The 27,025-nt window shown below is 51.5% G+C and overlaps 2 protein-coding genes and 1 long non-coding RNA gene across 6 annotated transcripts in view; 2 read left to right on the forward strand and 1 right to left on the reverse strand.

Moving 5' to 3' along the window:
- Positions 1-854: 854 nt before the first annotated feature.
- On the reverse strand, positions 855-7,266 carry PGLYRP2 (peptidoglycan recognition protein 2). 3 transcript variants are annotated; one of them, XM_019416147.2, is made up of 6 exons: positions 7,160-7,266; positions 6,498-6,621; positions 4,023-5,150; positions 2,737-2,947; positions 1,854-2,151; positions 855-1,032 (listed from the first exon to the last, which is right to left on the reverse strand). In XM_019416147.2, the coding sequence occupies exons 2-6, from the start codon at positions 6,586-6,588 to the stop codon at positions 928-930; spliced, it is 1,833 nt and encodes a 610-aa protein (XP_019271692.2). In that variant the 5' UTR covers positions 6,589-6,621; positions 7,160-7,266; the 3' UTR covers positions 855-927. The 3 variants fall into 3 exon arrangements, with proteins under 3 accessions (XP_019271692.2, XP_053753556.1, XP_019271693.2); XM_053897581.1 differs by lacking the exon at positions 7,160-7,266 and adding an exon at positions 7,032-7,109; XM_019416148.2 differs by lacking the exon at positions 7,160-7,266 and having other exon boundaries at positions 855-962; positions 6,498-6,677.
- Positions 6,731-26,554, forward strand: LOC109247521 (uncharacterized). The gene is made up of 4 exons (XR_002071762.2): positions 6,731-6,990; positions 24,285-24,368; positions 25,152-25,476; positions 26,031-26,554. It is a non-coding gene; the product is annotated as an uncharacterized LOC109247521 (long non-coding RNA).
- Positions 26,555-26,603: 49 nt separating this feature from the next.
- Positions 26,604-27,025, forward strand: part of CYP4F22 (cytochrome P450 family 4 subfamily F member 22) — a 28,464-nt gene continuing 28,042 nt past the window's right edge. Inside the window, exon 1 of one of the 2 annotated variants that reach the window (XM_053897488.1) lies at positions 26,604-27,000. In XM_053897488.1, the coding sequence (XP_053753463.1) occupies positions 26,645-27,000 (356 nt within the window). In that variant the 5' untranslated portion in view covers positions 26,604-26,644. The remainder of the gene's footprint in view (positions 27,001-27,025) is intronic. The other variant, XM_053897489.1, reaches the window with a different exon arrangement.

The raw sequence follows: 27,025 nt of genomic DNA on the forward strand, positions 1-27,025 counted from the left end.
AGAGAATCCCAATCAGTCTCCACACTATCAGCACGGAGCCCGATGCGGGGCTCGAACCCACCAACTGCGAGACCATGACCTGAGCCGAAGCCAAGAGTTGGATGCCCAACCCACTGAGCCACCCAGGCACCCAGAAGTTCCTGCTTTTTGGACAGAGGGCTCTGCATTTTCATTTTGCCCTGTGCCTCACAAATTCTGTAACCCATCCCAAGGTGCAGGATCTTCCATGAGGGCCAAAGACCCTTTTCCTGGAGCTGGACATGTGCACAGAGGTGTATACACCTTAGGTATGTCCACCTCATTCTTACTGCATTCAATCCGGTCACTGTGCACACACGCAGAGTTTCCCCGTGTTCTGATGTGTCCCTGAGTCTTTCCCACTTCACTGAATACTGATCCACTCCCAACTGCCTGCATTTTTGCTGGAGATCTTTCTCTGATGTATGGCGCCCACTCTCCCTCTCTATGCAACAAGCAGCCCCAAAGTGCCAGAGAATTAATACCTCCCCAAGATTAGCCCTTAGCCAACGACTATGAAGTCTGGAGAATCAACACCCAGCTCCCTTGCCTCTTGAGTGGGACAACTCTGAGGGGCGTGTCTTACACTGTCCCCCAGAGGTCCCTGGTGGGATTGAGCTGCATGTCCCTGCAACACCAACTTGCTTGATAATGCACCCTTTCCTGGATGCCTTCCCGTCCCTACCTCTCTTCCTGCATCCCCAACTGATATGTCCTAGGATCACCTTCACCTCCCAAGCAAACTACTTGCGTTGGCATTCTTGTCTCTGGCCTGCTTCTAGGCAAACACAAATTAAAACAATGTGTGCAAACACGGATGGTGCACAGACACGGGCTTTCTTTCCACTGTCTCTTTATTGGAGGTCTGAGGCTGGCAGGATCATTGCAGGTGGCTTCCTTCCGGATCTTCTAGAAGCCCTCCTGGCTGTTCTGGGTTTCACATTCTAGAAAATAGAGGGCAGTGTGAGGCTTGGGGAGTGGGGGAGGTGGGCCTGCCCCCATCATGGTGGGACCCTGGATAGGGAAGAGGACAGAAGCCCAAAGTGAGGGGGTGAGTACGATGCAGACTGCGAGCCAGCTTAACGAAATAGGGTTAAGGATGAGATTGTGCAGGTGTGAATATAGAGGTGTTTAGGTGATCGAGGGCAGGGGGTAGGTGGGATCATTAGGCCAAGGCTGTGCTGGCTGTACATGGATTGCTCCAGCATAAGAGCTGCCATCAGGGGTCAAGGAAGCTGGGGCGAGCAAGCATCCTTAGGGCTGAGATTGGGCAGAGGATGGCAGCACAGTTAGAAGCTGGCTAGAGGTTGTGCAGGCAAAGGGGTTTTCTGTAGAGGGTCACAGGCTAAGTTAGTGTTGTGTAGACCGAGGGCCTTTTGGGTAAGGGATGGGGTGAGGCCAAGTTTGGGTAGTCTGGGTGAAGGTGTACAGGCAGAAGAGGTAACTTGGGTATAAGTTATGCAGGCCAGGCTGAGGTTGTTTGGGCAGAAAGGCTGTGTAGGGTTGGAGTCCATGCCTTGGTTGGGAGGGCAGAGGTGTTGGGGCTGGGTAAAGGACAAGCTGGCTCGGTCGGGGCTCAGCTGACGTTGTGCAAGCAGAGGACAGTGAGTAGGAGCTGTTGTAAGCAGAAGGACTGAAGTCTGGGCCTAGGTTGCCAGAATAGATGGACTGAGAAGGGGCCCAGGAGCCTGGCTGAGGCTGTATGGGCATAGGGGTTGCAGTGAGGAGTCAGGGGCCTGCTGAGGTTGGGCGGGCAGACGGGGGTCAGGGGTGAGCTCTGGGCTTGTGCGGAAAGCTGAGCCGCAGGCTCAGGTAGTGTGGGGTCTTGTACTCACCGCAGCGAAGCGCGGCCAGGTGCGCAGCAGGTCGAAGAGCGCGTCCCCAGGACAGTCAGTGCGCACGAGCTGGCGGTGGCCAAGCATCTGGTAGTCTGGCCGCAGGAGGCCAGCGCGCACTGCGCAGCCGGGGAGCACGTCCTGCACGATGTGAAGCGCAGCCTTCGCCGGCAGCTCCGCGGTGTAGTTGCCCACGAAGGCCACGCCGAAGCCGCGGGAGTTGTGGCCGCGTGTGTGCGCGCCCACCCAGTGCCAGCCGCGGCCCTCATACACGTAGCCGTCTGAGCCTACCACGAAACTGTAGAGGGGAGGGGGAAGCAGGCACTAGGCTGCATGAGGGACGCCCTGCCTTTCAGCCGGCCCCCTACCCCAATTCTGCACCCGAACCAAGGGCCACCTCCACGCCAAGTCCCCCCCACTCCTCCCCGGTCGCTCTGGCTCTACCCCGTCCATCCTCTCACCTCTCCCCACGTGCCACCGCAGAAACGGTTCCGTTTTTCTGGATCTGCCCCTCAGCATTGGCCGCGTCCCTTTCTACCCAGCCCCCTCCACATTGTCTCAAGTACAGCTCCTGCCCAATCCAGAGCTCTTTTCTGTCCTAGGTCATATTCCCTCACTGCCCTGTCCCAGACCCAGCTCTTTCCACTGCTCTTTTCTTAGTTCCTACACCAGACCCAAGAATCTCGCCGTTTTGAGGTATTTCTGGTCCCGGTTAAGGCCCAGACCTGAGTCAAGGCCACGGCCCCTCCACCTTGGCTCCACCCACCCCCAAAAAGCCTCCTCTCGCCCTGGCGGCTCCGGTCCAAACCCCGCCCCCTGGGTCAGGCTCCGCCCACCCCAGGCTCCACCCTGAAAGGTTAGCGCTCGGCCGGGCTCGGTTTACCTGTAGCCAATGTCGTCCCAACCCCGAGTATCTTGGTGGAAGCGTTGCATCGAGCGCATGTCGGCGGCGCAGTGCGCGAAATCCGTGCAGGGTGGCGCCGGCACGTACGTGTGATGTACGTACAAGAACCCGAGGGGCAGCTGCAGCGGCGTCGGGAGGCCCCGATATGGTGCTGCGCCCCAGCGGCAACGGGGGTGGATGGCCGGGCACCCTGCGGAGAAGGGAGTCCAGGGCTGGGGTCAGCCAGCGTTTCTCTGCCTGCCGCCCGCATCCTCGGTAAAGCGCACGTGTGGACCAGTCCTCCAGCCTCCCTCCAGATCTGAGGACATTTCCCCCGGCCGCCATGGGGATCTAACTTAACCAAATTTGACAGCGTCGCAGTCCTGTTGGAATATCTGCTATGACTCCCATCACCTTGAGGATAAACCCCAAGAATTTAAGCTCTTGTTTTAAGGCCCGCTACAGTCCAGGACTCAGCACTCTCCAGCTGGCTCTGCTCTGATTTCTAGAGAGGGTCAGCTACACTGAGAAGAGGGGGATCTCAGCCCCCGTTTATTGCCCTCTAATTGTGTAAAGCTACTTGCTTTACACGCTTCATCTTTCTTAAATCACCCAGAACATCCAAGAGGAAGCAATGATTTTCACTGAAGAAGGAGAGGTTCAGAGAAGTGAAGCAACTTCCCTAAAGATGCACAGGAGTAACTGGCTGAACTTCCATTTGAACCTCTGTGCCTTTGCATGTGCTGAGCCCACCTCCTAGAATGCCCTCTCTCTACCTGTCCCCCGCCTTTTTTTTTTTTTTTTTGGTCGGATGAACTTTTTTTTTTTTTAACATTTATTTATTTTTGAGACAGGGAGAGACAGAGCATGAACAGGGGAGGATCAGAGAAAGAGGGAGACACAGAATCTGAAACAGGCTCCAGGTTCTGAGCTGTCAGCACAGAGCCCGACGCGGGGCTCGAACCCACGGACCGCGAGATCATGACCTGAGCCGAAGTCGGCCGCCCAACCGACTGAGCCACCCAGGCGCCCCATTGGTCGGATGAACTTTTACTCAGCCTTTAAGACCCAAATCTAGCCTTTCTTTACCTATGCGGCCCTGCCCACACCGCCCCCCCCTCCATTCCGCCTGGACCCTTATTTCTCCCTCTGGAATCCCCCAAGCCTAGGGGCTGTTAAATTTAGTTAAATTAGATCCCCCTGGCCACATGAGGCTAAGAGTGTAGCATCTGTGAGATGGGGGGGAGGGCGGGCAGGGAATCACAGGGGATGGGGGCTGTTCTCACCCAGGAAGGCCTCAGTGAATTCCTTGGTAGCGTTGGTTGCTACCTGTGCCAGCTGTTCTTGGCTCATGCCCTGCAGTTGAGGGTGTTTTGGCTCCAGCTTCTGTAGCAGGATGAGGGCCCCCCACACCTGCTGGGTCAATGTAGGGGCTGAAGTCAGAGCAGCTCCGTTCTGCCGTCGGAGGTTGCTGCAAAGTCCTGGATTTCCAGCCACCCCAGCACCATAGTATTGGCTCAGTAGGTGGCTGAGAGGTAGCCGGGGCTCAGGAGTTCGGCTTAGATAATCTCCTAGGAGGGCCCCGTCCAGGGCACCGTTGAGGAAGGCCATGGTGACTGGCGATGCCTTGGAGTCTAAGAGTGTGAAGGTCCGGGGGGCAGATAGCTGGTCCCAGCAACCGTCGGTTCCCAGGCCTGAATGACTCCAGGTCTGAGGGCCCTGGAGGAAGGCCAGACCCAGGTCTCTGGCCAGGGTGACCACCAGGAGGCTGTCCACCGTGGTCGGGGACTTGACTTCGGTACCTGGCGAGGGAGCTTGGACATCCGGAGAGGTGACGGGGACATCTGGAGAGCCAGGTCTAACACCTGGAGAGGTGGGTTTGACATCTAGATCTGCGGCTCTCACATTTGAATACATGGCTCCGACATCTGCAGAGATGACATCTGGAAGGGCATCCCTGAACCCTGGAGATGTGGCTCTTACATCGGGAACCGTGGCTTCAGTGTCTGCAAAGGTGGCTCCAGCATCCAGAGGGCTGGCCGTGCTGTCCAAGGGCAGGTTTACAACCCTGTACCCCTGCAGCCCTGCCTCCAGCCCCGCCAGAAGAGGCTCCACTGCCACCGTTGAGCCATCGGGTGCCAGCACAACTCCATATTCCTGCCCGGCCTGAACACCATGTTGGACCACGTCCTTGGTTAGACCTCGAAGCTCTGGGCTCAGTTGGTGGGGATCCAGCCTGGTGGCCTTGAGACTCCGCCCCTCCAGCAGGAAGTGATGGACAAGATCGCGGGGACCCGACTCCTGGGCTAACAGCAGCCATGCAGAAGCAGTGTGCCTGGCCTTGGTGGCTGGTACCTTCTGCTCGAGCTCAGCCAGGGCCTGGATGACAGAGTCCATGAGCAGGGGCAGGGTTGCTGCAGGAGGACAGACAACATTAGCCCAGTGGCCCAGCACCTCCCCTGCTCCTCCCCCTGCTGCTTTCACATTTTCTCAATGCCCCCAGCTCTTCACTGGACAACCCTGTGACCCCCCAACACCATCCTTGTGTAGATGAGGAAATTGAGGCACAGATAGCCAGTTAAGGAGGTTAGATGATCAGTGAGCACTGGGGAGCCATGTTCATGAGTAGGAGTTCATGTTCATGTTCATGAGCAGGAGAGAGACAGGGCCTGGTTGGTATTCTAAGGCTGCTCCTTTGGCTACCATGTGGAGAATGGATTTGGGGGAGGCTAGAGAAGGGAGAGGGGAGACAGTGTGGAGGTAAGTGATGAAGGTAGCGAAAGCCAGGGTAGTGTCAGTGGGATGGACAAAAATGGGCAGAGCTCCCAGATGCTTTGAGGGGAAAATGGAATTTTTCTTTTCTTTTAATGTTTAATGTTTTATTTTTTATTTCTGAGAGAGAGAGAGAGTGAGCAGGTGAGGGGCAGAGAGAGAGGGAGACACAGAATCTGAAGCAGGCTCCAGGCTCTGAGCTGTCAGCACAGAGCCTGACGTGGGGCTCGAACCCACGAACTGTGAGATCATGACCTGAGCTGAAGCCAGACGCTTAACCGACTGAGCCAACGAGGTGCCCCAAAATGGAGGTTTTAATGGCTTGGAGTTTGGGGGATTTTAGAGGGATAGGTGTCTCTAAGGATGGCCAGGGAGGGGAGAGTGGGCCTGTGCCCTGTGAAGGAAGTGTCAAGTGCCTGACCCCGGAACTGAGGAATGCTGGGCTCGAGCTGAATGGGATGTTGAATGACAGCTAATGTTCATTAAACATTTACTATGTGCCAGGCACCATTCTAGGTGACCTAACCCATTTAATCTTCACAATGACCCTGTGAGCACAGAGAGGCTAAATCGTCTGCCTAGAATCACACAGCTAGGAAGTGACAGAGGCAGGATGTGAACCCAGGAAGTTTTAATCCCTACACTCTTTCTAGAATCCAGGTTCTTCTCCAGACAGTCTCTTCTTTTTGCCTAAAACACCCGTTCCTGCTTCCCCACCAAGTGATTTTTTTTTTCCTTCTTCTTATCTTAAATCTATGTCCCCTCCTCCAGGAAACTTTCCTGATTTTTGCTCTTCTGGCTCCAAGTCCTTCCCCCAGCTCCTGAGTCCTGACCCTTTGGGGCTGGCAGCATCTGGAGACTGGAGGTTCCTTGAGACTGGGGCCTCCTGGGGTCTCCAGCCTCATCCTGTACAGGGCTGGACACAGAGAGGGCACAATACACTTTTGCAGAATCGAGTCCCAGCCCCAGGTCTCTGCCTTCTGACCCACCTGTCCCGGGCTCCGGCCGCAGCAGCAATCCAAACAGGACCCAGAGGACACCCTGGGCCACCATTGTGGGTTTCCAGCTTCTGAGGGACATATCCAGTTGACCTCAGCGGAGACGCTGGCAGAACTGGAAGAGAGAATTGATTGGTGCCTTTGGCTACTGTCAAAGTCCAGTGGTGAATGACACAGCTGCCCCTTGCAGAGCTGTGGGTGGGAGGTAGCAGGAGCATGGGGACAGAGTGCCCTGGGTCAAGGTTGTCTGGTTTCAGGGACTCCCCCATCCTATCCTGTCCCTCCCAGGCTGAGGTCCAGGGTCAGCAAGCCAGGCCCATCCCAGGAGGGGCCCGGAGGCCAAGTAGTTTAGACTCCAACAAACTTCCCATTCCCAAGAGAGGCAGACTGAGGCCGGTCCAGCAAACCCTAACCCCTTCCTATAATTATTGTTCTGGAGCTGCAGTTGGCCACCGGAGGGGACTCTCAGGTGTCTGCCCAACTGGTAAGACCGGCTGTGCTGGGGGAAGGGAGAGTAGGAAAAACCCAGGGTTGATAAGGCCTCCTGTGTTCTTCGCTGCCAGCACCTCAGGTTCAGGCAGAAGATGGGCACAGGGGCTGGGGATTGTTTTTGCCGAGGCTTGCGCTGAGCCCATGGGATCAGGAGGTGTCACCTCTTATCCAGTTCCAAGTCCTGATCCCAAGCAATCAGAGGCAGCTGAGAGCAGGGATTGGGCCAGAGCATTCAGGACCCTGGCTTTGTCCCAGGAGCTGGCTTCTGGGCTCGCCTGGGTTGACAGAGAGGGGCCCTCCTCTTTCCTGGTGCGGTGCTGTGGCTGAGTCCTGCAGAAATGAGCCCGCCTCCCCTTTATTCCAGTTTCAGGTGGGATGGGCTCCAAGTGGTTGGGGCTGCTTCACTGTGGGCCTCCCACCCTGAAACCAACCTGGGGAGTTTCCAGGAGACCCACCAGGCTGGGGACTCAGCATGGGGCAGGCCCTGGGCGGGCCTGGGAATGCCCAGGCTGAGCCAGGCCTGGGATTCCCCAGGAGGGGGTGAGGGGAGGAGGGGCGGTGGGTTGAGGGGCTTTGGCAGATACAGTGTCCTCTCTTTGGGCACCCAGCATCACACATGGGGGCTCAGGGAGTAGGGTGCTAGGGAGGGGAGTTAATGGAGGCCCCTCTCCAAGAGATTCCAAGCAAATCTCTGCCTTTGAGTCCCAGTTTCGAAGGATTTGGGGATAAGGGGGCTCTGCCTGGTAGAACCATGTGTAGGATTTGGACTGTGGGTCCATCTGGTGGGAGGACTGATGAGGAGAGTGAGGCATTCACCTAGGGTGCAAAATTCAAAGGTGTTGCTGAAAATCTGAGATCAAGTTAATATTTTAACGCAATATTTTATTTTATTATTTTTTAAATTAAGGTTTTAAAATATTTATTTATTTTTGAGAAAGGGAGAGAGACAGAGCAAGGGAGGGACAGAGTGAGAGGGAGACACAGAATCTGAAGTAGGTTCTGAGCTATCAGCACAGAGCCCGATGTGGGGCTCAAACTCATGAATCACGAGATCATGACCTGAGCCGAAGTTGGACACTTAACAGACTGAGCCACCAGGCGCCCCATTTATTTATTTTTTAATTTATTTTTATTATTATTTTGTCATGTTTTATTTATTTTTGAGGGAGAGTGCGAGCGGGAGACGGGCAGAGAGCCAGGGGGACAGAGGATCCTAAGTAGTTTCTGTGCTGATAGCAGTGAGCCTGATGCGGGGGTCGCTGCTCACCAACCGTGAGATCATGACCTGAGCCGAAATCAGGAGTTGGATGCTTAACCGACTGAGCCACCCGGGTACCCCTGAAGTATTTTATTTTTATTTTTATTTTTTCATGCCCAGTGCGAAGCCCAACATGAGCTTCTCGTGACCCTGAGATTAAGACTTGAGCTGAAAAAGAAAAAAAAGAGACTTGAGCTGAGATCAAGAGTAGGACATTTAACCTACTGAGCCACGCAAGGTGCCCCTTAATGCAATATTTTAAAAGACGAAAATGAATGCAAAAAGTCTATGATAAACAAAATACCAGCTTTTTTTTTTTAAGTTTGTTTATTTACTTTTTGAGATGGAGAGAAAGCATGAGTGGGGCAGGGGCAGAGAGAGAGAAAGAGAGAGACAGGGGATCCCAAGCAGGCTCCACACTGTCAGAGTGGAGCCTGATATGGGGCTCAAACTCATGAACCAGGAGATCATGACCTGAGCTGAAGTTGGCTGCTTGACTGACTGAGCCACCCAGGTGCCCCATGTGTCTGTCAGGGGGAAGCCTTCAGAATGTTGAGGGGTGGCCGAGGAGATCCCCACCTTGTGTCCACCTGGTCTGGAAATGCCCTTGACCTTGGGTTCGTCCCTCTGAGCCTCCCATCGATTGCAGTCATGGGGGACCCTTGCCGGTCGTATCTCACCATCCATTTACGCACGTTTTACCCAGCAGGACATGAGCTCAGAGACTTGCTCAAGGTCATGTAGCTGGAACCTGGGGAGGGCTCCAAGCGCAAAACACGTTTCCACTCTCCTGTGGCTGGGTCAGGGTCAGGGTCAGAGTAGTTCATACTGGGGAAGTGTTTGCAGAGTTGCTGTAGAGTGACTTCACACCCAGGAGTTCATGGGCCAGCCAGTCAGACAGCCTTGATCTCCTTTTGAAGCTTGGAATTGGTGGCAGGGACCTGGGGAGCGGAGTATGCCATGGCCGACCAATATTTCCCTCAGAGTGCGTCTGGGGTTTGTGTCCTGGGGTAGGACCCTTCCTCCAGGGAGCCTCCCTGATTTACCCCTGCCTCCCCCTCCTTCCCCATCCTGGCTCCCTAGCCTGGGGTTCCTCCCTTTGACTCAGACTCATCCATATAGGGCCACGAGTTTCTCTATCCGGTTCCTCCTCCCCCCACTAGGAGAGGCTGAGTCCTCTTAGGGTGCCCAGAAGTGCCCAGCACAGGACATGGGCCAGGTGGGTGGCAGGGTGGGATTGCTGAGTGCACAAAAGGCCTGACTGAGGATGTGGGGTCAGTTTGGGATGGGGCTTTGAAATACGGGCACACACACACACACACACACACACACACACACACACACACACGCAGGCACCCACGCACCAAAGCACCTGGCCTGGGCTGGGCCTGGGAGGGACGAATCACCACTCCCCACCCCTGCTTCCCTTACACCTCATGAGGACCGCCTGCCAGGGTAGGTGAAGGCCCATCCAGGCCGCAGACAGACCAGTAGTCTCATGAAGTGAAGGGTGGGATCATGGCCAGAGGCTAGAGGGAGAGGAGCTCGGGGCAAGACTGGGCCTGGGGCCAACATCAGGGTTAAGAATGTTCATTTTGGTGGCAGAATAGTCATGAAGACCCTGGTTAATAATAATAATAATAATAATAATAATAATAATAATAATAACTGCTGTGTGTGGGGTTTGAAGCTAAGATTTTATATGCCTGTGGTTTTTTATTCAGCTCTGAGTTTTGTTAAGAGAAAGCAGGAGTTAGGAAACTATAGCCTGTGGACTAGCTGTTTTGTAGGTGATGTGTTTTTTTTGTTGTTGTTTTGTTTTGTTTTGATTTGCTTTTGGGTTTTTTTTTTTTTTCAAGAAGAAAGTCACCTCGTATAAAATGAACTGTTTGAAAGTGTATTGTTCAGGGGCGCCTTGGGTGGCTCAGTCGGTTTTCGTCAGACTCTTGATCTTGGCTTAGGTCAGGATCTTGCGGTTCGTGAGTTCGAGCCCTGCATTGGGGTCTCTGACAGTGCGGAGCCTGCTTGGGATTCTTCCTCTCTTGCCCCTGCCCTGCTCGTGCCCTCTCTCTCTCTCTGTCTCTCTCTCAAAGTAAATAAACTTAAAAAAATGTATAATTCAGTGGCATTTAGTACTTCATAATATTGTGCAACCATCATCTCTGTCTGTTCCAGAACATCTCCAGCTCCCTGAAGTAAAAACCCTGCACCCAGAGCAGTCACACTCATTATCCTCCAGCCTCTGGGAACCACTGACCTGTTTTCTGTTTCTGTGTGTTGCCTGTTCTGGATGTTTCACACACATGGGATCAGACACTATGTGACTTTTTTGTGTCTGGCTGTTTTGTTGTTGTTGTTGTTATTTGTTTCTTTTGTTTTGTTCTTGTTTTTTACTCAGGATAATGTTTTTGAGGTTCATCTGTGTTGTGGCATGAATCCGTGCATTTTATCACACATCATTCCTTTTTTTTTAAGGCCGAATAATATTCTGTCATATGGATGTGCCACGATTTGTTTATGTTAATAAATAAACACATTTATGTAGAGAAATTACTGGACGACATCCTTCCCCATTCATTTACATACTGTCTCTGACCATTTTCACGCTCTATGGGCAGAGTTGAATCATAGCGGCAGAGACCATCTGGGCTACAAAACCAAAATACTGACTAGTTCGTTTCCCCCTCCCCCCAGCTTTATTGAGGTATAATCGACATACAACATTGTGTAAGATTTAGGTGTGCAACATGGTGTTTTGATATAGGTATGTTGCAAAATGTTTACCACAATAAGGCTAGTTAACACATCCCATCACCTCACGTAGTTATCTTTTTGTGTGTGTGTTGGGGGGGGTGAGAACTTTTAAGATCTTCGTTCTTAGAAACTTTCAGTTGTACAATAGAGTGCTGCTAACTAGAGTCACCATTGCTGTCCTTTAGATCCTCAGACCTTATTTGTCTTAAGACTAGAAGTTTGTACCCTTTGACCAGTGTCTCCCCATTTTCCCCATCCTCAACTCCTGGCAACTGCCAGGCTCCTTCTCCTTCTCTGCGTTCATTTTATTTGTTTCATAGATTCCACCTACAAGTGAGACCACACAGTATTTGTCTTTGTCTGTGGCCTATTTCCCTTGCATAATGCCCTTAACTTCCACTCATGGTGTTTCCGGGTTTCCTTATATATATATATATATATATATATATTTATTTATTTTTGAGAGGCGGGGAGGGGCAGAGAAAGAAGGAGACACAGGAGTCAAAGCAGGCTCCATGCTGACAGCAGAGAGCTCAGTGTGGGGCTCAAACTCATGAACTGTGACATCATGACCTGAGCAGAAGTCGGACGCTCAACTGACAGAGCCACCCAGTCACCCCTTCTCCTCCTCCTCCTCTTCCTCCTCCTCCTTCTTCTCTTTCTCCTTCTCCTCCTTCTCCTTCTCCTCCTTCTCCTCCTCCTCTTCCTCCTTCTCCTCCTCCTCCTCCTCCTTCTCCTCCTCCTTCTCCTCCTTCTCCTCCTCCTCCTTCTCCTCCTCCTCCTCCTCCTCCTCCTCCTCCTCCTCCTCCTTCTCCTTCTCCTCCTTCTCCTCCTTCTCCTTCTTCTTCTTTTATGGATGAATAATACTCCATTGTATATAGACGTCACCTCATCTGTTCATTCACTGAGGGATTCTTAGGTTGTCTCCACGTCTTGGCCATTGTGAATAATACTGCAATGATTATGATGAGGGTGCCGATGTCTCTTCAATGGTGATTTCGTTTCCCTCAGATACATGTGAACTTTTTTTTTTAAGATTTTTAAAAACTATATATTTATTGGAAGGGCACAAGTGAGGGAGGGGCAGAGAAAAGGGGACAGAGGATCTGAAGTGGGCTCTGCACTGACTTGCTCTCAGCAGCGAGCCCAATGTGGGGCTCGAACTCACAAACCATGAGATCACAACCTGAGCTGAAGTCGGTGCTTAAGTGACTGCACCACCCAGGCGCCCCTGTGAACTTTCAATAACCCAGGTTGAAATGCTCACTCTGCTGCCTACTAGCTGAAGCAAAGTGGCTTAATCTCTAGCCCTCGTTTTGTCTATCTCTGAAATGGGAGAATAGTACCAACCTCATAGCGTTGGTGTGAGAGTTAAATGAGGTGGTCCCAAGTGCATAGGGCCATGCTTGCATGTGGAAAGCATTCAGTGAGTAGAGTTGTTTCTGCCCACCCACCCACCGGCCCCAGCTTCCCCAGCAGAGGCTGAGCCCACAGCATCGTCTGTTATGGCCGGAGTCCTGCTTCCTGTATGAGTCTGGACTCCAAGCCATGTCTTATTTTTGCATCTGGGGCACTTGTCCAAGCCAAGGCTTCCCTGCTGACCTTCCCCCCTCCGTCCCCAGCAGCCAGCTGGGCCTTAGGGCTGGGCCTTCAGCCAGCCTGGAACCACAGCCAAGTCACTGAAGCCAGGCAGGCTAGCCCCAGAATTGGTCAGACCCAATTTGCCAAAGAGAAGCAGCAAGTTGTGGTGTGAGCCAGAGACCTCACGGCTTCCAGGCAGGGCGATTCCACAGTCCCTGGCCGGCAGAAGTCACTCTAGTTGCATCTTTCTAGGAGACTAGAGGTGAGATTTAATCTCTCAACACCTGGTCCTGGAACTGGAGAGGAGGGAGTTTTGTAACTGAGGACATGGGATGTTATAGTGACATCTTGAGCTCAGCCCTCGGCGGTATGCTAGAGGCCGAGAATGAGTGTGGGGTAACCGGGGCCAGATGTTGGTACATCCTAGGAGCACCTCCAGGTCCTAGCTGTCCTCCCTGCTTTGAGAGGATGACATGGGGCAAAGGGCTTTAAACATTATTTTCTAAACAGAAAATTTCAGAAGTAGAGACGATTACATCATGATTCCCCTTATGTATCCATCATCCAGCTGACACGTGTCAACTCATGAGCTATCGTATTTCTTCCATAACTGCCACCCTCTGTCTCTCTTCTGTGATGTCCTCTGCCTTTGGTGATCATTGCCTAGACCCATTAATTCGTTAGCAGCTACAACAGAGTGACATTGGGATGACTTACTCCTTCTTCATTTATTAGCTGGAATACATCTGGAAAGAGAAATGTCCTCTCATCTACCATATGGTTACCCAGTGGTACAATTCACATGGAAAGACCAGATCAATGCTTGATATCTTGCTTTCTCTGGGTTTCAAAGTAATTACTGGTCTCCTTATCATCATCCAAAGGTAAATGAGATTTCCCACTCCTCTCATATTTTTACAAATTTGTGGATTTAAACTATTGAAATGTGCCAATATATTGGGTTTTTTTAATCATTACTGATAACCAAGTTATTATCCCCTCTTTGGCCAGTGGGAGCCTCTTCATTTTGACTCCCAAGTTCTTTTGACAGGCCTCTTTCTTGCTTTATGAGGTAGCAAGATAGTCCAGAAACATCTTGTAGATTTCCTGCCACAGGCCTGGGAATCAACCATTTTCCCAAAGAGCCCTTGTTCCTCTGATTGGAAAGTGGTATTTAGAGATTGCAGTCGAGGTGATGGGGGTGCTCATGGCTGCTGGGCTAGTTGTTTCTAGGACTTTTTGTTGGACAAAAATAGGAAATCCCTTACCACTTTTTAAAATTGTCTTTTTAAAACATTTTTATTTATTTTGAGAGTGAGAGAGCATGAGTGGGGAAGGGAGAGAGAGAGAGAGAGAGAGAGAGAGAGAGAGAGAATCCCAAGCAGGCTCTGCACTGTCAGCACGGAGCCTGATGTGGGGCTCAAACTCATGAACCGTGAGATCATGACCTGAGCTGAAGTTGAACACTCAACCAACTGAGCCACCCAGGAGTCCCCCTACCATTTTTTAAATAAGATTCATCATGAATTTATGTTGAAACCTCCAATTCCAATGCAAATTACATGGCTCTTACTTAAACTGATCAATCTTATACATGCATTTTTTCCCCCACACTGCAAATCCAAATTCTTAGTTTGCTTCATTCCACAATCACACACATCAATCTTAGAATAACACACCAACAGTTCCAGAAACAATATGATTTTTGAAAACCAGTCTAAGACCTTCTCTGTCTGGTTCTTTTTGTCCTGTGGGCATATCCCACTGTGGGTGTGCTATCAAATTACTGTGCTGTACTGTCACTTGAAATAGTTTGTGTACATTTGTGCCACTAACCTGAAACTTTTGATTCTTAGGGAATTTTTCTTTTGAGGGCAGAAAGTTTTTTTTTTCTTCTTATTGTTTCATTTATTTTTCAGAGAGAGAGAGAGAGAGAGAGAGAGAGAGAGAGAGAGAGAGAGAGAGTACCTGTGTGCACATGAGCAGGGGAGGGGCAGAGAGAGAGGGGGACAGAGGATCCGAAGCAGCCTCTGTGCTGACAGCAGCCAGCCCGTTGAGGGGCTCGAACTCACAAACGGTGAGATCATGGCCTGAGCTGAAGTTGATGCTTAACCAACTGAGCCACCCAGGTGCCCCGAGGGCAGAAAAATTTTTTTTTTTAATTTTTTTTTTCAACGTGTTTTATTTATTTTTGGGACAGAGAGAGACAGAGCATGAACGGGGGAGGGGCAGAGAGAGAGGGAGACACAGAATTGGAAACAGGCTCCAGGCTCCGAGCCATCAGCCCAGAGCCTGACGCGGGGCTCGAACTCACGGACCGCGAGATCGTGACCTGGCCGAAGTCGGACGCTTAACCGACTGTGCCACCCAGGCGCCCCCAGAAAATTTTAATTTAAAACAGCCACAGCAATAAAAACAACACCTCATGATAAGATTATGCAGTTAGAAAGTATCTCAAATAACAGGATTCGTATTGTTGTAATTATTACTATTAATCTGTTAGATTATTGAAAAATTTATCTCACTATTGCACCCTTCCATTTAAAAATGTCTCTGAAACACTGTATTACAACAAATTCGATTAGAGCAACTGGGTCATACACATGAGGTAATGCCACATTGCTTTTTTTATTGTGGTAAAATCTACATAATAGAAATGTTATCATTTTAACCATTGTTTTAAAAAAAGTTTATTTATTTATGTTGAGAGAGAGAGAGCATACGTGAGCAGGGGAGGGGCAGAGAGAGGGAAAGAGAATCCCAAACAGGCTCCACCGACAATGCAGAGCCTGATGTGGGGCTTGATCCCACAAATTGTGAGATCATGACCTGAGCTCAAGAGTCAGACGCTTAACCCACTGAGCTGCTCAGGCACCCGTTAAGTCTAATGTTATTTAATTAATGAATTAATTAAAAAATTTTTAAACATGTATTTATTATTTAGAGACAGAGAGACACAGAGTGTGAGCAGGGGATGGGCAGAGAGAGGGGGAGACACAGAATTGGAAGCAGGCTCCAGGCTCTGAGCTGTCAGCACAGAGCCCGACGCGGGGCCTGAACTCATGAACCGCGAGATCATGACCTGAGCCGAAGTCGGCCGCTCAACCGACTGAGCCACCCAGGTGCCCCCTAGTATTATTTAAGATATTTACATGGTTCTAAAGTCAAATCTGCAGAACAAGGTATAAAGAAAAACATCCAGCTTCTATTCGTGGACCTTCCATCATGTTCTTTCCCCCCTCCTCAGGTAACCATTTATAATTTTTTCATGGTCTATTGTTCCATTTGTAAAACACCAGTGTATACACACACACACACACACACACACACACACACCTAGCTGTTTTCCCTCTTAACACTGTTGTTTCTGGAGATGTCTCCATGCCAGTATACATGGACACTCCTCATTCCTTTTCACAGCTGCACAGGACTCCATCCTGTGGCCGTGCCTTGGTTTATTCAGTCATTCCCTCTTGATGGACTTATGGGCTATTTCCAGTCTTCTGATATTTTAAGTCGTGCTGTTATGAAAAGCCCCGCTCATTCACCTTTTCTTAGTTTTGCAAGGGAATCGTTGGGATATATTCCTCTAAGTGGAGAAATGCATATATAATTTTGCCAGATATTACCAATTTCTCCTCCCCAGGGCTTATATTTCTTTCATTTGACTCCTCTACATTCTTCAAAACCTAGCTCCAATATCTCCGTCACCATGAGGCCTTCCTTTGTCCTCCAGCTTTCTCCTCTTGGCTTTTCTAGCTCCGGGCTCCTTCCTCTGGCTCAGCCCTGACACTGAGAGGTTGGGAGTGTCTGTGTCCAGCTTTACACTCTCTAGAACTGGGAGCTTCTTGAGTGCTGGCTCCAGGACTGAGTCTTCTTAGGGCATTCACACAGGACTGGGCACAGAGCGGTGACAGTAACAGGTTTTCTGTCTGAATGAAGGATAGCCCTTATAGCCCTCCGCCTCCCTTGCTGGTTTCTCCTGGGCCAGGGGAAAAGAACCAGGTCAAGCTGGCCAGTATCCTCGGTTGTGCCGCCTGCCTTTTCACTGAGTCACCTGTGCCCAAGGGTGGTAAACTCAGCGTGGGTGCCTGTCACCTATGGCTCCCAGGCAGAGGAGTAGAACCTCCTTGGGGTCAGGGAGACCCCCTGTCCAATTCAGTCTTCTCCACTCCCTGAGTGGGGCACCTCCCCTCTCCATGCCTTGATTTCTCCATCTGTAAAATGACAACAATAGTGTGTCGACCTCCTGGCCTTAGCACAGGAATCAGTGATATAAAATCATATGTGAAATCACTGCCCACCATTTACTTATTGGCTATTTACTGATTGTTGAGGTGAAATTCATGGAACATAAAATTAATCATTTTAAAGAGAGTAGACAGTTCAGTGGTATTCAGTCCCTCTCCAGGGTTGTGCAACCATCACCTCTGTCTAGTTCCAGAACACTTCCATCACCCCAGACGGAAACTCCATACTGATTAAGTAATCACTCCTGGCCCCCCACCCCTCCCCTCTGCCCCTGGCCACCACTACTCTGCTGTTTGTCTCTAAGAATTCCCTTCTCATAAATGGGATCATACACTGTGTGGTCCGTTGTGACTGGCTTCCTTCAGTCAGCATAAGGCTTTTGAAGTTTGTCCACATTGTAGCGTGTCAGGGTTTTGTTCCTTTCTACAGCTGAGTAACATCCCGTTGTGTGTATATATGACATTTTGTCTACCCATTCATAATTTCATGGACATTTGGGGTGTTTCCACATTTGGCTTTATAAGCGGTGCTTACAAAGGCGTGTACATGTACTAGTTTGAATACTGTTTTCTTTTTTAAGTGTATTTATTTACTTTGAGAGACAGAGACAGAGAGAGAGAACGTGAGTGGGGTGGGGGAGGGGCAGAGAAAGAGGGAGAGAGAAAGAATCCTAAGCAGTCTCCTCATTGTCAGTGTGGGGCCCGATGCGGGGCTCGAACTCACCAAGGGTGAGATCATGCCCTGAGCCGCGATCAAGGGTTGGACGCTGAACCGACTGAGCCACCCAGGTGCCCCCTGAGTACCGTTTTCAATTATTTGGGGTCTATGCCTAGGAGTGGACTTTCTGAGTCATAGGGTAACTCTACGTCCAACTTTTTGAGGGGCCACCAAACACTTTATATCTCGGTTGCCTCACAAAGCCAGTGAAGAGAGAATTCTAAGCGGAGAATTCTAAGTCCCCATTTTGCAGCCAAGGAAACTGAGAGGTGGGAGAGGTGGCCCCACACCATCCTGAGGCTAATGACCATCCTGATAACCCCTGTCTGCTTCGTGACCACTGGGTGCCAGAAGAGGATCCTAGGATCAGGCTCTGCATCGTCCCCCGTTTCTGGAATCTGACAGATCTGGATTTAACTCCCAACTTGGGCAAGTTGCTTCCTTCCTCTGAGCCTCTCTCTCTCTCAATGATCATAACCCAAGTCCTTCCCTTATTGTGGAGAATCAATGTGGTAATGTAGGCACAGGATGGACCCTATATCACGCTTTTGATTTATGATGGATCAAACCAACAAAAAAGTGGTCTAATGAGGCTTGGCGGGGGCGGGGGGGGGGGGTGAAGTAACTTGGCAAAAGTCCCACAGTAGTTGGTGACTGGATCCGCGATGCAAGCATTTTTGAGAAGCTTCCTGAAGCTTAACGCTTCTCAAAGCTAGTGAGGAGAGATTCCTGGGGAGGTCCTCTGGGGTGGGAGGCAGCTTGCAGCTCTGTTGCTTTGCTCTTTGTGGGGGCTGAACTTCGACCACACAGAATCTTGCTGAATCAGCCTGGGGAAACCTGTGGTCATGAGCCAAAACTGGTTCCCTGGTGGAAGTCACCTTGGCCCCAACCCACTCACATCTCTGGTCTGTTCTACGGTTCACACCAGCACAGGGGGAGGGGAGGGTGACTTCCGGTGCCCCAGGCAGGCCTGGGCCAGGCATTTCCTTGCTTCCAGGAATTGGCTCCAAGTGGTCCCTCTGTTATGGGGCACCCTCCTCCCTTCTCTCTCATTTCCGTGGTGCATACACTAGGCCTTTCAGGATCTGGCTTCTACTAACCCCTCTAACCTCCTTTCCCAGTGAGTTCCTTGCTGCAGCCCACTGGCCTCTGGCTCCTGGAGGATGCTACCCTCATTCAGCCCCAGGGCCTTTGCACGTGCGGCTCACTTCGCTTACAATGCTCCAGTTCGTCTTCCTATCAGTCAGGGATCACACAAACACCACTTCCTCCTAGAAGCCTAGCCCTGACCACCCTCTTTAAACTAGATTCCCAGTCCCTCCCTGTGAGCTCATTCCATTCACCATGATCCTTACCTGATATTATCTTATTCATTTGTTTATTTATTGTTGCCTCCCCCCCCCCCCCATGGAAACTGCAGGAGGGCAGAAGCCTCTCTTACTCAGTACTGCGTCCCCAGGGCTGAGATCAGTGCCTGGCACATAGCATTCAGGTGTTCAGTAAATGTCAGCCAACCTATTGACCATTGGGTTTCTTATTAGAAAGAAATTTTCTTTCCTCCTACACTGGATCACAAGGATGAATACCTGTTTATGTTCAGCATCCAAGTCCTGGGAAGCTCCCCAAATGGGCCACAGGAGTTAAAAAATCCTGACTCTATGGGGCACCTGGGGGCTCAGTCGGTTAAGCACCCAACTTTACTCAGGTCGTGATCTCACGGTTCTTGGGTTTGAGCCCCGCGTCGGGCTCTGTGCTGACAGCTCAGAGCCTGGAGCCTACTTCAGATTCTGTGTCTCCCTCTCTCTGCCCCTCACCGGCTCACGTTCTCTCCCTCTCTCTCCAAAATAAATAAATATTAAAAAAAAAAAATTTAAATCCTGAGTCTGTTCCCATTAGGCTGTGTGACTTTGGGCAAGTTACTGCCTCTCTCTGGGATTCCAATTTGTAAAAACAAAGTTCTTAACCTCCCTTTCCCCCTTCAAAATCTGGTAAAAGCTACGGCTCCAGGTGTCTCCTGAAAAGATGAACTCATGCTTTTGCACATGATTTTAAGGGATTTAACGAGCCCCCAAAGTCCAACGCTGGACTCCCTTGGGAAGCTTGGGAAGGGGGCATAGAAAGGCTCCTGGAAGAGGGGGCTATTGCGACTGGGTTTTGAGGGATAAATAGGATCTGGTCTGGCAGGGAAGGGCATTCCAGCAGAGGAAACAGCTTTCGGGCATTTGAGGGAGGGAGGAGAAATAATCACCCACGTTTACACAACCTTTGCCACTCAGTCCCTCCAGGGCGGCTGTGCCCGGCCAGAGCCACAGGCTACTTCCCCTCCCCCCCTCCCCCCGCCGGGCTCCTCCTGCCGCTCTTGCGCCCCCTTTGGTCGGAGCGTTTTATTGCAGCCAGAGGGAGCCGGTTGGAAATCTCAAGTAGGGAGGGCCGCCTAAGTCAGCATCCTGCTGGGCTCAGAGCCCTGCGCAGCGCCACCTTTCCCGGCGGAAAACCCGAAGTCCTCCCAGTGGCCCATCAGGTCCAGCACGATCTGTCCTGCCACCTCCCAGCCCTCGTCTGCTCCCACTCTCGCCCTTGCTGCCTCTGCTCCCGCCTCACTGGGCTCTTGGCCGTTTCTTCAGGCACAGTGAGCCTCAGGATCTTTGCACAAGTTGTGCCCTCTGCCTGGAACACTCCATCTCCAGTGAAACCCTTCTCTCCCTTCCCGTCTCTGCTCAAACAGCACCTCAGAAAGGCCTTCCTCATCTCCTTACCTTGCTGGATTTTCCTCCATAGCACATGTCACACGGAATGACCTTTTTGCTTCTGTATTTCTGGTTATGCTTTCTTTAATCTCCAGAAAGCAGGGATGTGCCTGGTCCTCCCTGGGTACTTGGTGTCTGTTGAATGAGTAGGTGCTGTGTGTCCCCTGGGGCTGGGGAAAAGGGAGGGAAATTTGAAAGACCCTGTCTACCTGCCTAGAGCTCACAGCTAAAGGAACCATTCCAAGAGTGATTTGATTGTGACTGAGGACTCCCAGGGGCTGTGGCTGCATCCAGTGTGGGCTTAAACTGAACCCAGAAGTTAGGGAAGCCCTCAGAGAAAACGGACTTTGCGCTGATACCTGAAAGATAAGTAGGAGTTAGCTGAGCAGGTGAGAGGGAATAGAATTCCAAGCAGAGGGAAATTCCGAGCATGTGCAGCAAGCAAAGCCTTTGAGGGGAAAGATAACCTTGAAGGGTTTGGCAAAATGGTTGCAAATGGCTGTGAGCAAGAGTGTGGTGAGTGATGAATTGGAAGGAGTTGTTTGCTCCACCATTCACCCCACACCCTGGAACTGCTCTGGTCTTTGTTTCAAGTCTCTGAATTATCTTTTGCCTTGTCTCCACCCTTCTGCCCCCTATTTTGTATCCTGGGAGGCTAGCTTGTATGAATCACTCAACCCTTGCCTTATGGCTTCTGGTTGGGTTCCGCCAATAGGGAGCCACAGCAGGCACTGGAGGGAGGGAGGAGACTGCGGTCCGGGTATTAATATCTGATCTCCTCTCCTGTGTGGTCCACGCAGGCTGGCTGTGTCCCTCAACCAACAACTCCTGCCAGGTAGTCCTCTCCAGCAACTGCTTTCGCCCCATTAGCACCCGCACCTCTGGGGTGGTAAAGGTTCCTGGCTGCGCTGTCTTTTTGAAATAGTACTTTTGTTCATCTCTTTCCAAATTACCCCATTTGAGTGTTCTGTTTCCTGCTGGAACTCTCTCTTATTTTATTGGGGCGAAATTCACGTAATATAAAGTTAACCACCTTAAAGGATATAATTCGGCGGCATTGGCACATTCACAAATATTGCTGAACCATCACTTTTGCCCAGTGGCAAAAATTTTCCATCGCCCCAAGAGGAGACCCTGTACTCATTCTCCTTGGATACGGCCTCACTCCTCACAGCCCCCCCCCCCCCCCGCTTCGATCCCTAATGTGCTCACCATCTCTATGGATTTACTGATTCTGGAAATTTCACAGAAACGGAATCATCCAATGTGTGACCTTTTGGGTCTGATGTTTTGGAGTTTCGTCCATGGTGTAGTAGGTCTCAAGGCTTCATTCCTTTTTATGACTGAGTAATGCTCCCCCGCACGGACGGGCCCCATTTCCTCAGCCCCTCATCCGTTGATGGACGCTGGGTTGTTTCCACCTTTGTGGGCATGCGTGTACGGGTGAACATGCAGGGACATTGAGTCCCTGTTTTCGATTCTTTCGGTTACATACTTAAGGAACTGAGTTTCTGGCTCATATGGTAATTCCATTTTTAGCTTTTCGAGGCACGGACTGATTTTTCATAGTGGCTGCTTTCCCGGAAGTCTGCCGTGAGCTTCTGGATGCCCAGGAAACTCCCTTCCCCTCACTCCCGCCGTGTTCCTCCTTGGTCCACTTGAACACACTTTTCTGGTACCGTCTCCCTAATCTGGCCGCCGCCCCCGTGTCCTCTCCTCCCACTTAGGTTGCTGTTTGTTGATTGCTGCCAGGCTGAGGATTCTGGTGCCTGGGAACCGCAGAGCCCTGTCCCTTCCTAGGGCCTGGGCCCTTTGACCTCTGGGCCCAGGCCAAGGGGATTGTTCCTATCACCACGCTTCCTCAACCTCCCAGATGTGGCTCATCTCCTGCAGCTCCGTGCTTCTGCCTATCCCGTCTCTAAACGTAGCTGTGATTGGTGCTTCTGTCTCCCCATTCTCTTATCTGTCCACCTCCTCTGACCCGCCCCCCCCCCCCAACCCCCAGGCATCCAAGTCTTCCCAAGACAGCTGACTCAGTCAGAGGTGCACTTCTCAGGATGGGCCCAGCCGCCTCCCGCCTCGCCTCCCGGTGCTTCTCCTTGGCAGACAGGATTTCTCAGCTTCAGCACTGCTGACATCTGGGGCCAGATCATTCCCTGGGGGTGGGGGGTGGGGCCGTCCTGTGCCTTTAGCAGCATCTCTGGCCTCTGCCCACTAGTTCCTCCCCCTCCACAGCATGACAACAAAAAGTATCTCTGGACATTGCCAAACGTCCCTGGGGCTGGGGGGGGGGGGGGGACAATCTGCCTCAGTTGAGAAGGGCTGGGATAACCCAAATCAAAGCACAAACTCGAAGTGCGGTTACTTGTCTACCCCGTGCTCCGTGCCAGGCATGGGGCTGAGGACCCTGTAAACACCACTTCATTTCGTGGTCATCTCCTTCATTTTATCTGTACAAGGACAGAGGCTTCCGGTGGCCACGTGACTTGCCCAGGGTAACACGGCCAGGGAGCCTACTGTGGTCAGTGCCTCCTCATTCCCAGGCCCTTCAACTTGCTTCTCCTTCCTTGTCCCCATCTCTCTGAGGGCAGGGAAGCTGGGCTGACACCCTCTCCTCTCCTCCTCTCCTCCACTGTTGCCCAGAACCTCACATCCAGCCTGTCACCAATGCAGACTTTCCCCACATCCCTAAAAAATCCACATTGCCCCCCAAATCAATAAACTCCAGTGTTCCTTAAAACAAACCCATTAAAGGGGGCTCTTCTGCTCAGGCACCACCCATGGCTCCCCATTGCCCACCAGATCAACACTCAGCCACTTGGACTGGCTTTCAAGGCCCTTCCCATCCATGCCTGCCCTCCTCCTCACCTCTCACATCCCAAGGCCAGAGAAAGCCACCTGCCCAGCCACACCCTTGGGTTTCTCTGTGCCCAAGCCCCACCCCCTCTCCTGCACCTGTTGAAATCCAACCTCTCCCTGAAGTCCCAGCTCAGATGTCACATCCTTCACGTAGCCTTCCCTTCTGCCTCCGTCCAAGCAGCAAAGCTTCAATTATTTGTATTGTCTCTTCTTCACTTAGAAACACCGCCCCCTCTCACCCTTACAGAGGGCCCAGCGCCTAATGAGAGAACACTACTGAACCGAAGAGGGTTAAAGACTTCAGCCAAGTTTACCACCTGCCGGGATAAGGGGGCCTCTTACACTGGCTTTAAAATTCCCTCCTTCAAGTTTTCAAGTTTCGAGCCCTCTGTGTCTGGTTTTCTGGGATTTAGGAGAGATTGGTGTGCTAGTATTTCCCAAAGTTGCATTTAGGAATCTTCCATTTTTGTCTTAATCCACCAGACAGATGGCTTCTGATGTTGAAATTTGTCACTCAATCATCTGCCACCACTTTCCATCTACCTATTACTTTTTTTTTTATTACTTAATAATTTTCTTTCAGTGGTCTTGCTCTCGAGCCTTTTTTTCTTTTTTCTTTAAGTTTTTTACTTATTTACATAATCTCTACACCCCATGTGGGGCTCGAACTCACCGCCTCAAGATCAAGAGCCGCATGCTCTTCTGACTGAGCTGGCCAGGGGCCCCTAAGCCTTATTTATTTTAAAGCAAAATGTATACAATGATCATTATATCCACAAGGGTGTAGATTTGGTGTCCAGGGTGAGTCTATTTTTTTCTTCTTCTACGAGTCAAAACAAATCTCTCATTTAACATAAATGTATCAAAGAGAAAATGAATAGACACAACTTCTCCATGTGCTATCTAAAATTACTAAGGTACTTTGTATCATGCTTTGGACACTCGTATCAGACTTTGGGAATGAGCCAGAGTATCTTCCCTGTGGTTCAGACTTATGAAAATTCATGTATTTATTCACTCACTCGCTCATTCTTTTCTTCCCCAGCTTTATGAAGGTAGAACTGACAAAGACAAATTTGAGGGGTACAACGTGACTCAACATTTATTTTTGTTTTTCAGGTTTCAGCCGGCCACCTGACACCCAGGTCAAATAGCAGCATCCCCCTCGGCCCCATTGCAAAAACCTGTTACATGCCTTCCCTGGTAAAAATTTCCTGCTGGATATGTTTTCTTTATTTTCTGTTTTCTCCACTTCAGCTTCAGATCCACAACGACAAGGATTTGGGCTGTTTTTATTCTCTGCCATATTCCCAGCCCTTAGAACCACACTTGCATCTTTCAACAGCAGGTCCGGGGGCGCCTGGGTGGCTCAGTCGATTGGGTGTCTGACTTCGGCTCAGGTCATGATCTCACAGTTGGTGAGTTCGAGCCCCGCGTCGGGCTCTGTGCTGACAGCTCAGAGCCCGGAGCCTGCTTCCCATTCTGTGTCTCCCTCTCTCTCTGCCCTTCCCCCATTCACGCTCTGTCTCTATGTGTCTCTCAAAAATGAATAAACATTAAAAAACAAAGAACAAAAAACAGCAGGTCTGACCCGCTGCACGGATGTATTCCAAGCGCCATCTAGCCCGGCACCAGCTGATCCTGGGGACTCACCCTCAAGGAGACCCTGGTCTCAGGGGGGAGTCAAAGCCAGCTAAAGCAGGACTTGCCTGATTGAAGGTTGCTTGTGGATCGGGCGGGGAAGCCACAGCTTTCTCTGAACTAGGGCATGCTCAACATGGAATTGGTGGTCAGGATTTGCTGGTGAGGAAGAAGGCTGGAAACTCCATGGTGGCTAATAACGGCAGTCAGCACTTACCTAGCACTTACTGTGTGCTAAAATTCAGAAGTGCTCCCTACACCCTGAAGCAGGGTTTCTCAACCTCACCACTATTGACATTAGGGCTGGATCATTCTGTCTCTCTCTCTCTCTCTGTTTTTAAATAGGCTTCATACCCAGTGCGGAGTCTGACGCGGGGCTTGAACTCACGATCCTGAGGCCAATACCTGAGCTGAGATCGAGAGTCAGATGGTCACCCGACTGAGCCACCCAGGTGCCCCAAGATCATTCTCTTTGGCGAGGGGCCATCCTGTGAGTGCATTGTAAGGTGTTTATCAGCATTCCTGGCCTCTACCCACTAGAGGCCAGTGGTACCCCAGCGTCCAGCTGTGATGGCCAAAGTGTCTTCAGACATTGTCAGATTGTCTCTTGAGGGACAGGATTGCCTTGGGTGACAACTGTTACCCTAAAACATTACAGCAATCTTCTGAGGTGGGTACACAGTAACCGATAAAGCCACCCGAACCCTCTGCCTCCAGAGCCCATAGTGTTATGTGGCTTTGACTGTGGCTGTAACCCCTGGCCCTGTCCTCTGAGAGTCCAGCACAGCTCCAGGCCTGCTCCACCCCCTGGCTCCCATCCCCCAGGCTAACCAGCCCCATGATCAGACTTCCCACCTGGTTGGCCCCCAAAGCCAGGAGGGGATCACCCGTTGTCTGTAACAGGATCAAGAATTTATTTCTGACAGATCGAAAGGCTTTGGAATGGTCATCCTGGGAAAAACAGTCTGAACTTCCTTGCCCTTTCTTCAGTTTCCTAATGGTTCGCTGTGGTTTTAGCTTTGGAACTCACTGAGAGGAGGGCGATGTCTCCTTACAGCTTCAGGCTTCTCAGTGTCTGGTCTGGCTCCTGCCTGAACCCAGCCAGTCGTGCCTCTCCTCCAGCTGCCAGCATCTGCCTTAGTTTCCCCAGATGAGCTTGCAATTATGGTCGGAGGCTTTGATCTCTCTAATCTCCTGTGGCTTTTTAAATTTTTTCTTTGACAGATACTACCTGGGTGTCCAGTATGCACCATGCCATTTGGCCCTGTGGAGGCAGTGGAGAGCCAACCGCCAGCTGTGATTCCTCCCATCTGTCTGCCCACTTGCCCAGATCAGTCACCCACCCACCCACTGACACGGGCATCTCTTCCAAATCCGGGGCGGGACTGACCCTGTCTGGATCTATCTGGAGCAGATAAACTGGCCAAGGACAACATCTTAGTGGGATGGTCGAGTTGGCTGACGGTGGGTGGGTGGGGGTGAGAGGAGCAGGACCAGAGTCTGGTGCGGCTTGCTGAGGCTGGAGGTCTTCCTGGAGGAAGAGGCTGCAGCTGCTAGTAGAGCCCCAGGAGGGTGGGTTGAATCCAGAGGGAGCAGAACGGCTGGCTCCCCAGGGCCGATGGAGCCTGAGGATTCCTGGGGCCGCGTGGTGGTCAGGGTTGCTGGCTTAGGGACCCCTGTCCAAGCGTGGGAGCAGGTCCTGACGTGTGGGCTTTGAGGGTGCTGGTGCAAGAGGGGGGTGTTAAGGAGCGGGCCTGAGGCGGGGGGGGGGGGAAGGGATCTGGGCACTAAGTGGAGCCAGGCATGGGCAGAGGGGCAGGGAGTGTGGTGGTTTGGGGATGCTGGGTGTTCAAGCCTTTGTGTCTCCAATGTCTCTTTCGCTGTCTCTGTCTGCGGCTTTTTCTCCATCTCTCCACCTGTCGGTCTCTCCATCCCCGGCTCTGCGTCTTTCCCTTTCCGTCGCTCTCCACGCATCCACGACTCTGTCTCTTGTTCTCTCCGTCTCTGGGGGCCTAGCCTCGGTCCCCGCCCAGAGGCTGGCGAGGCCGGGGGCGGGCCGGGGGCGGGCCTCGCGGCGCGGCCGGGCTGGGTTAAAGGGCCCGGCCGCCGGACGGCGCGGTCAGAACCGAGGTTGCGGTGCGGGCGGATCTGGATCCCGGATCGAGAAGCCGAGGCCGAGGCCGAGACCCGCGAGGTGAGTGCGCGCGGGGGGCGGTAAC

This window comes from Panthera pardus, unplaced genomic scaffold, assembly GCF_024362965.1.
Source record: "Panthera pardus isolate Hobbes unplaced genomic scaffold, ASM2436296v1 HiC_scaffold_8, whole genome shotgun sequence".
NCBI classification, from domain to species: domain Eukaryota; kingdom Metazoa; phylum Chordata; class Mammalia; order Carnivora; family Felidae; genus Panthera; species Panthera pardus.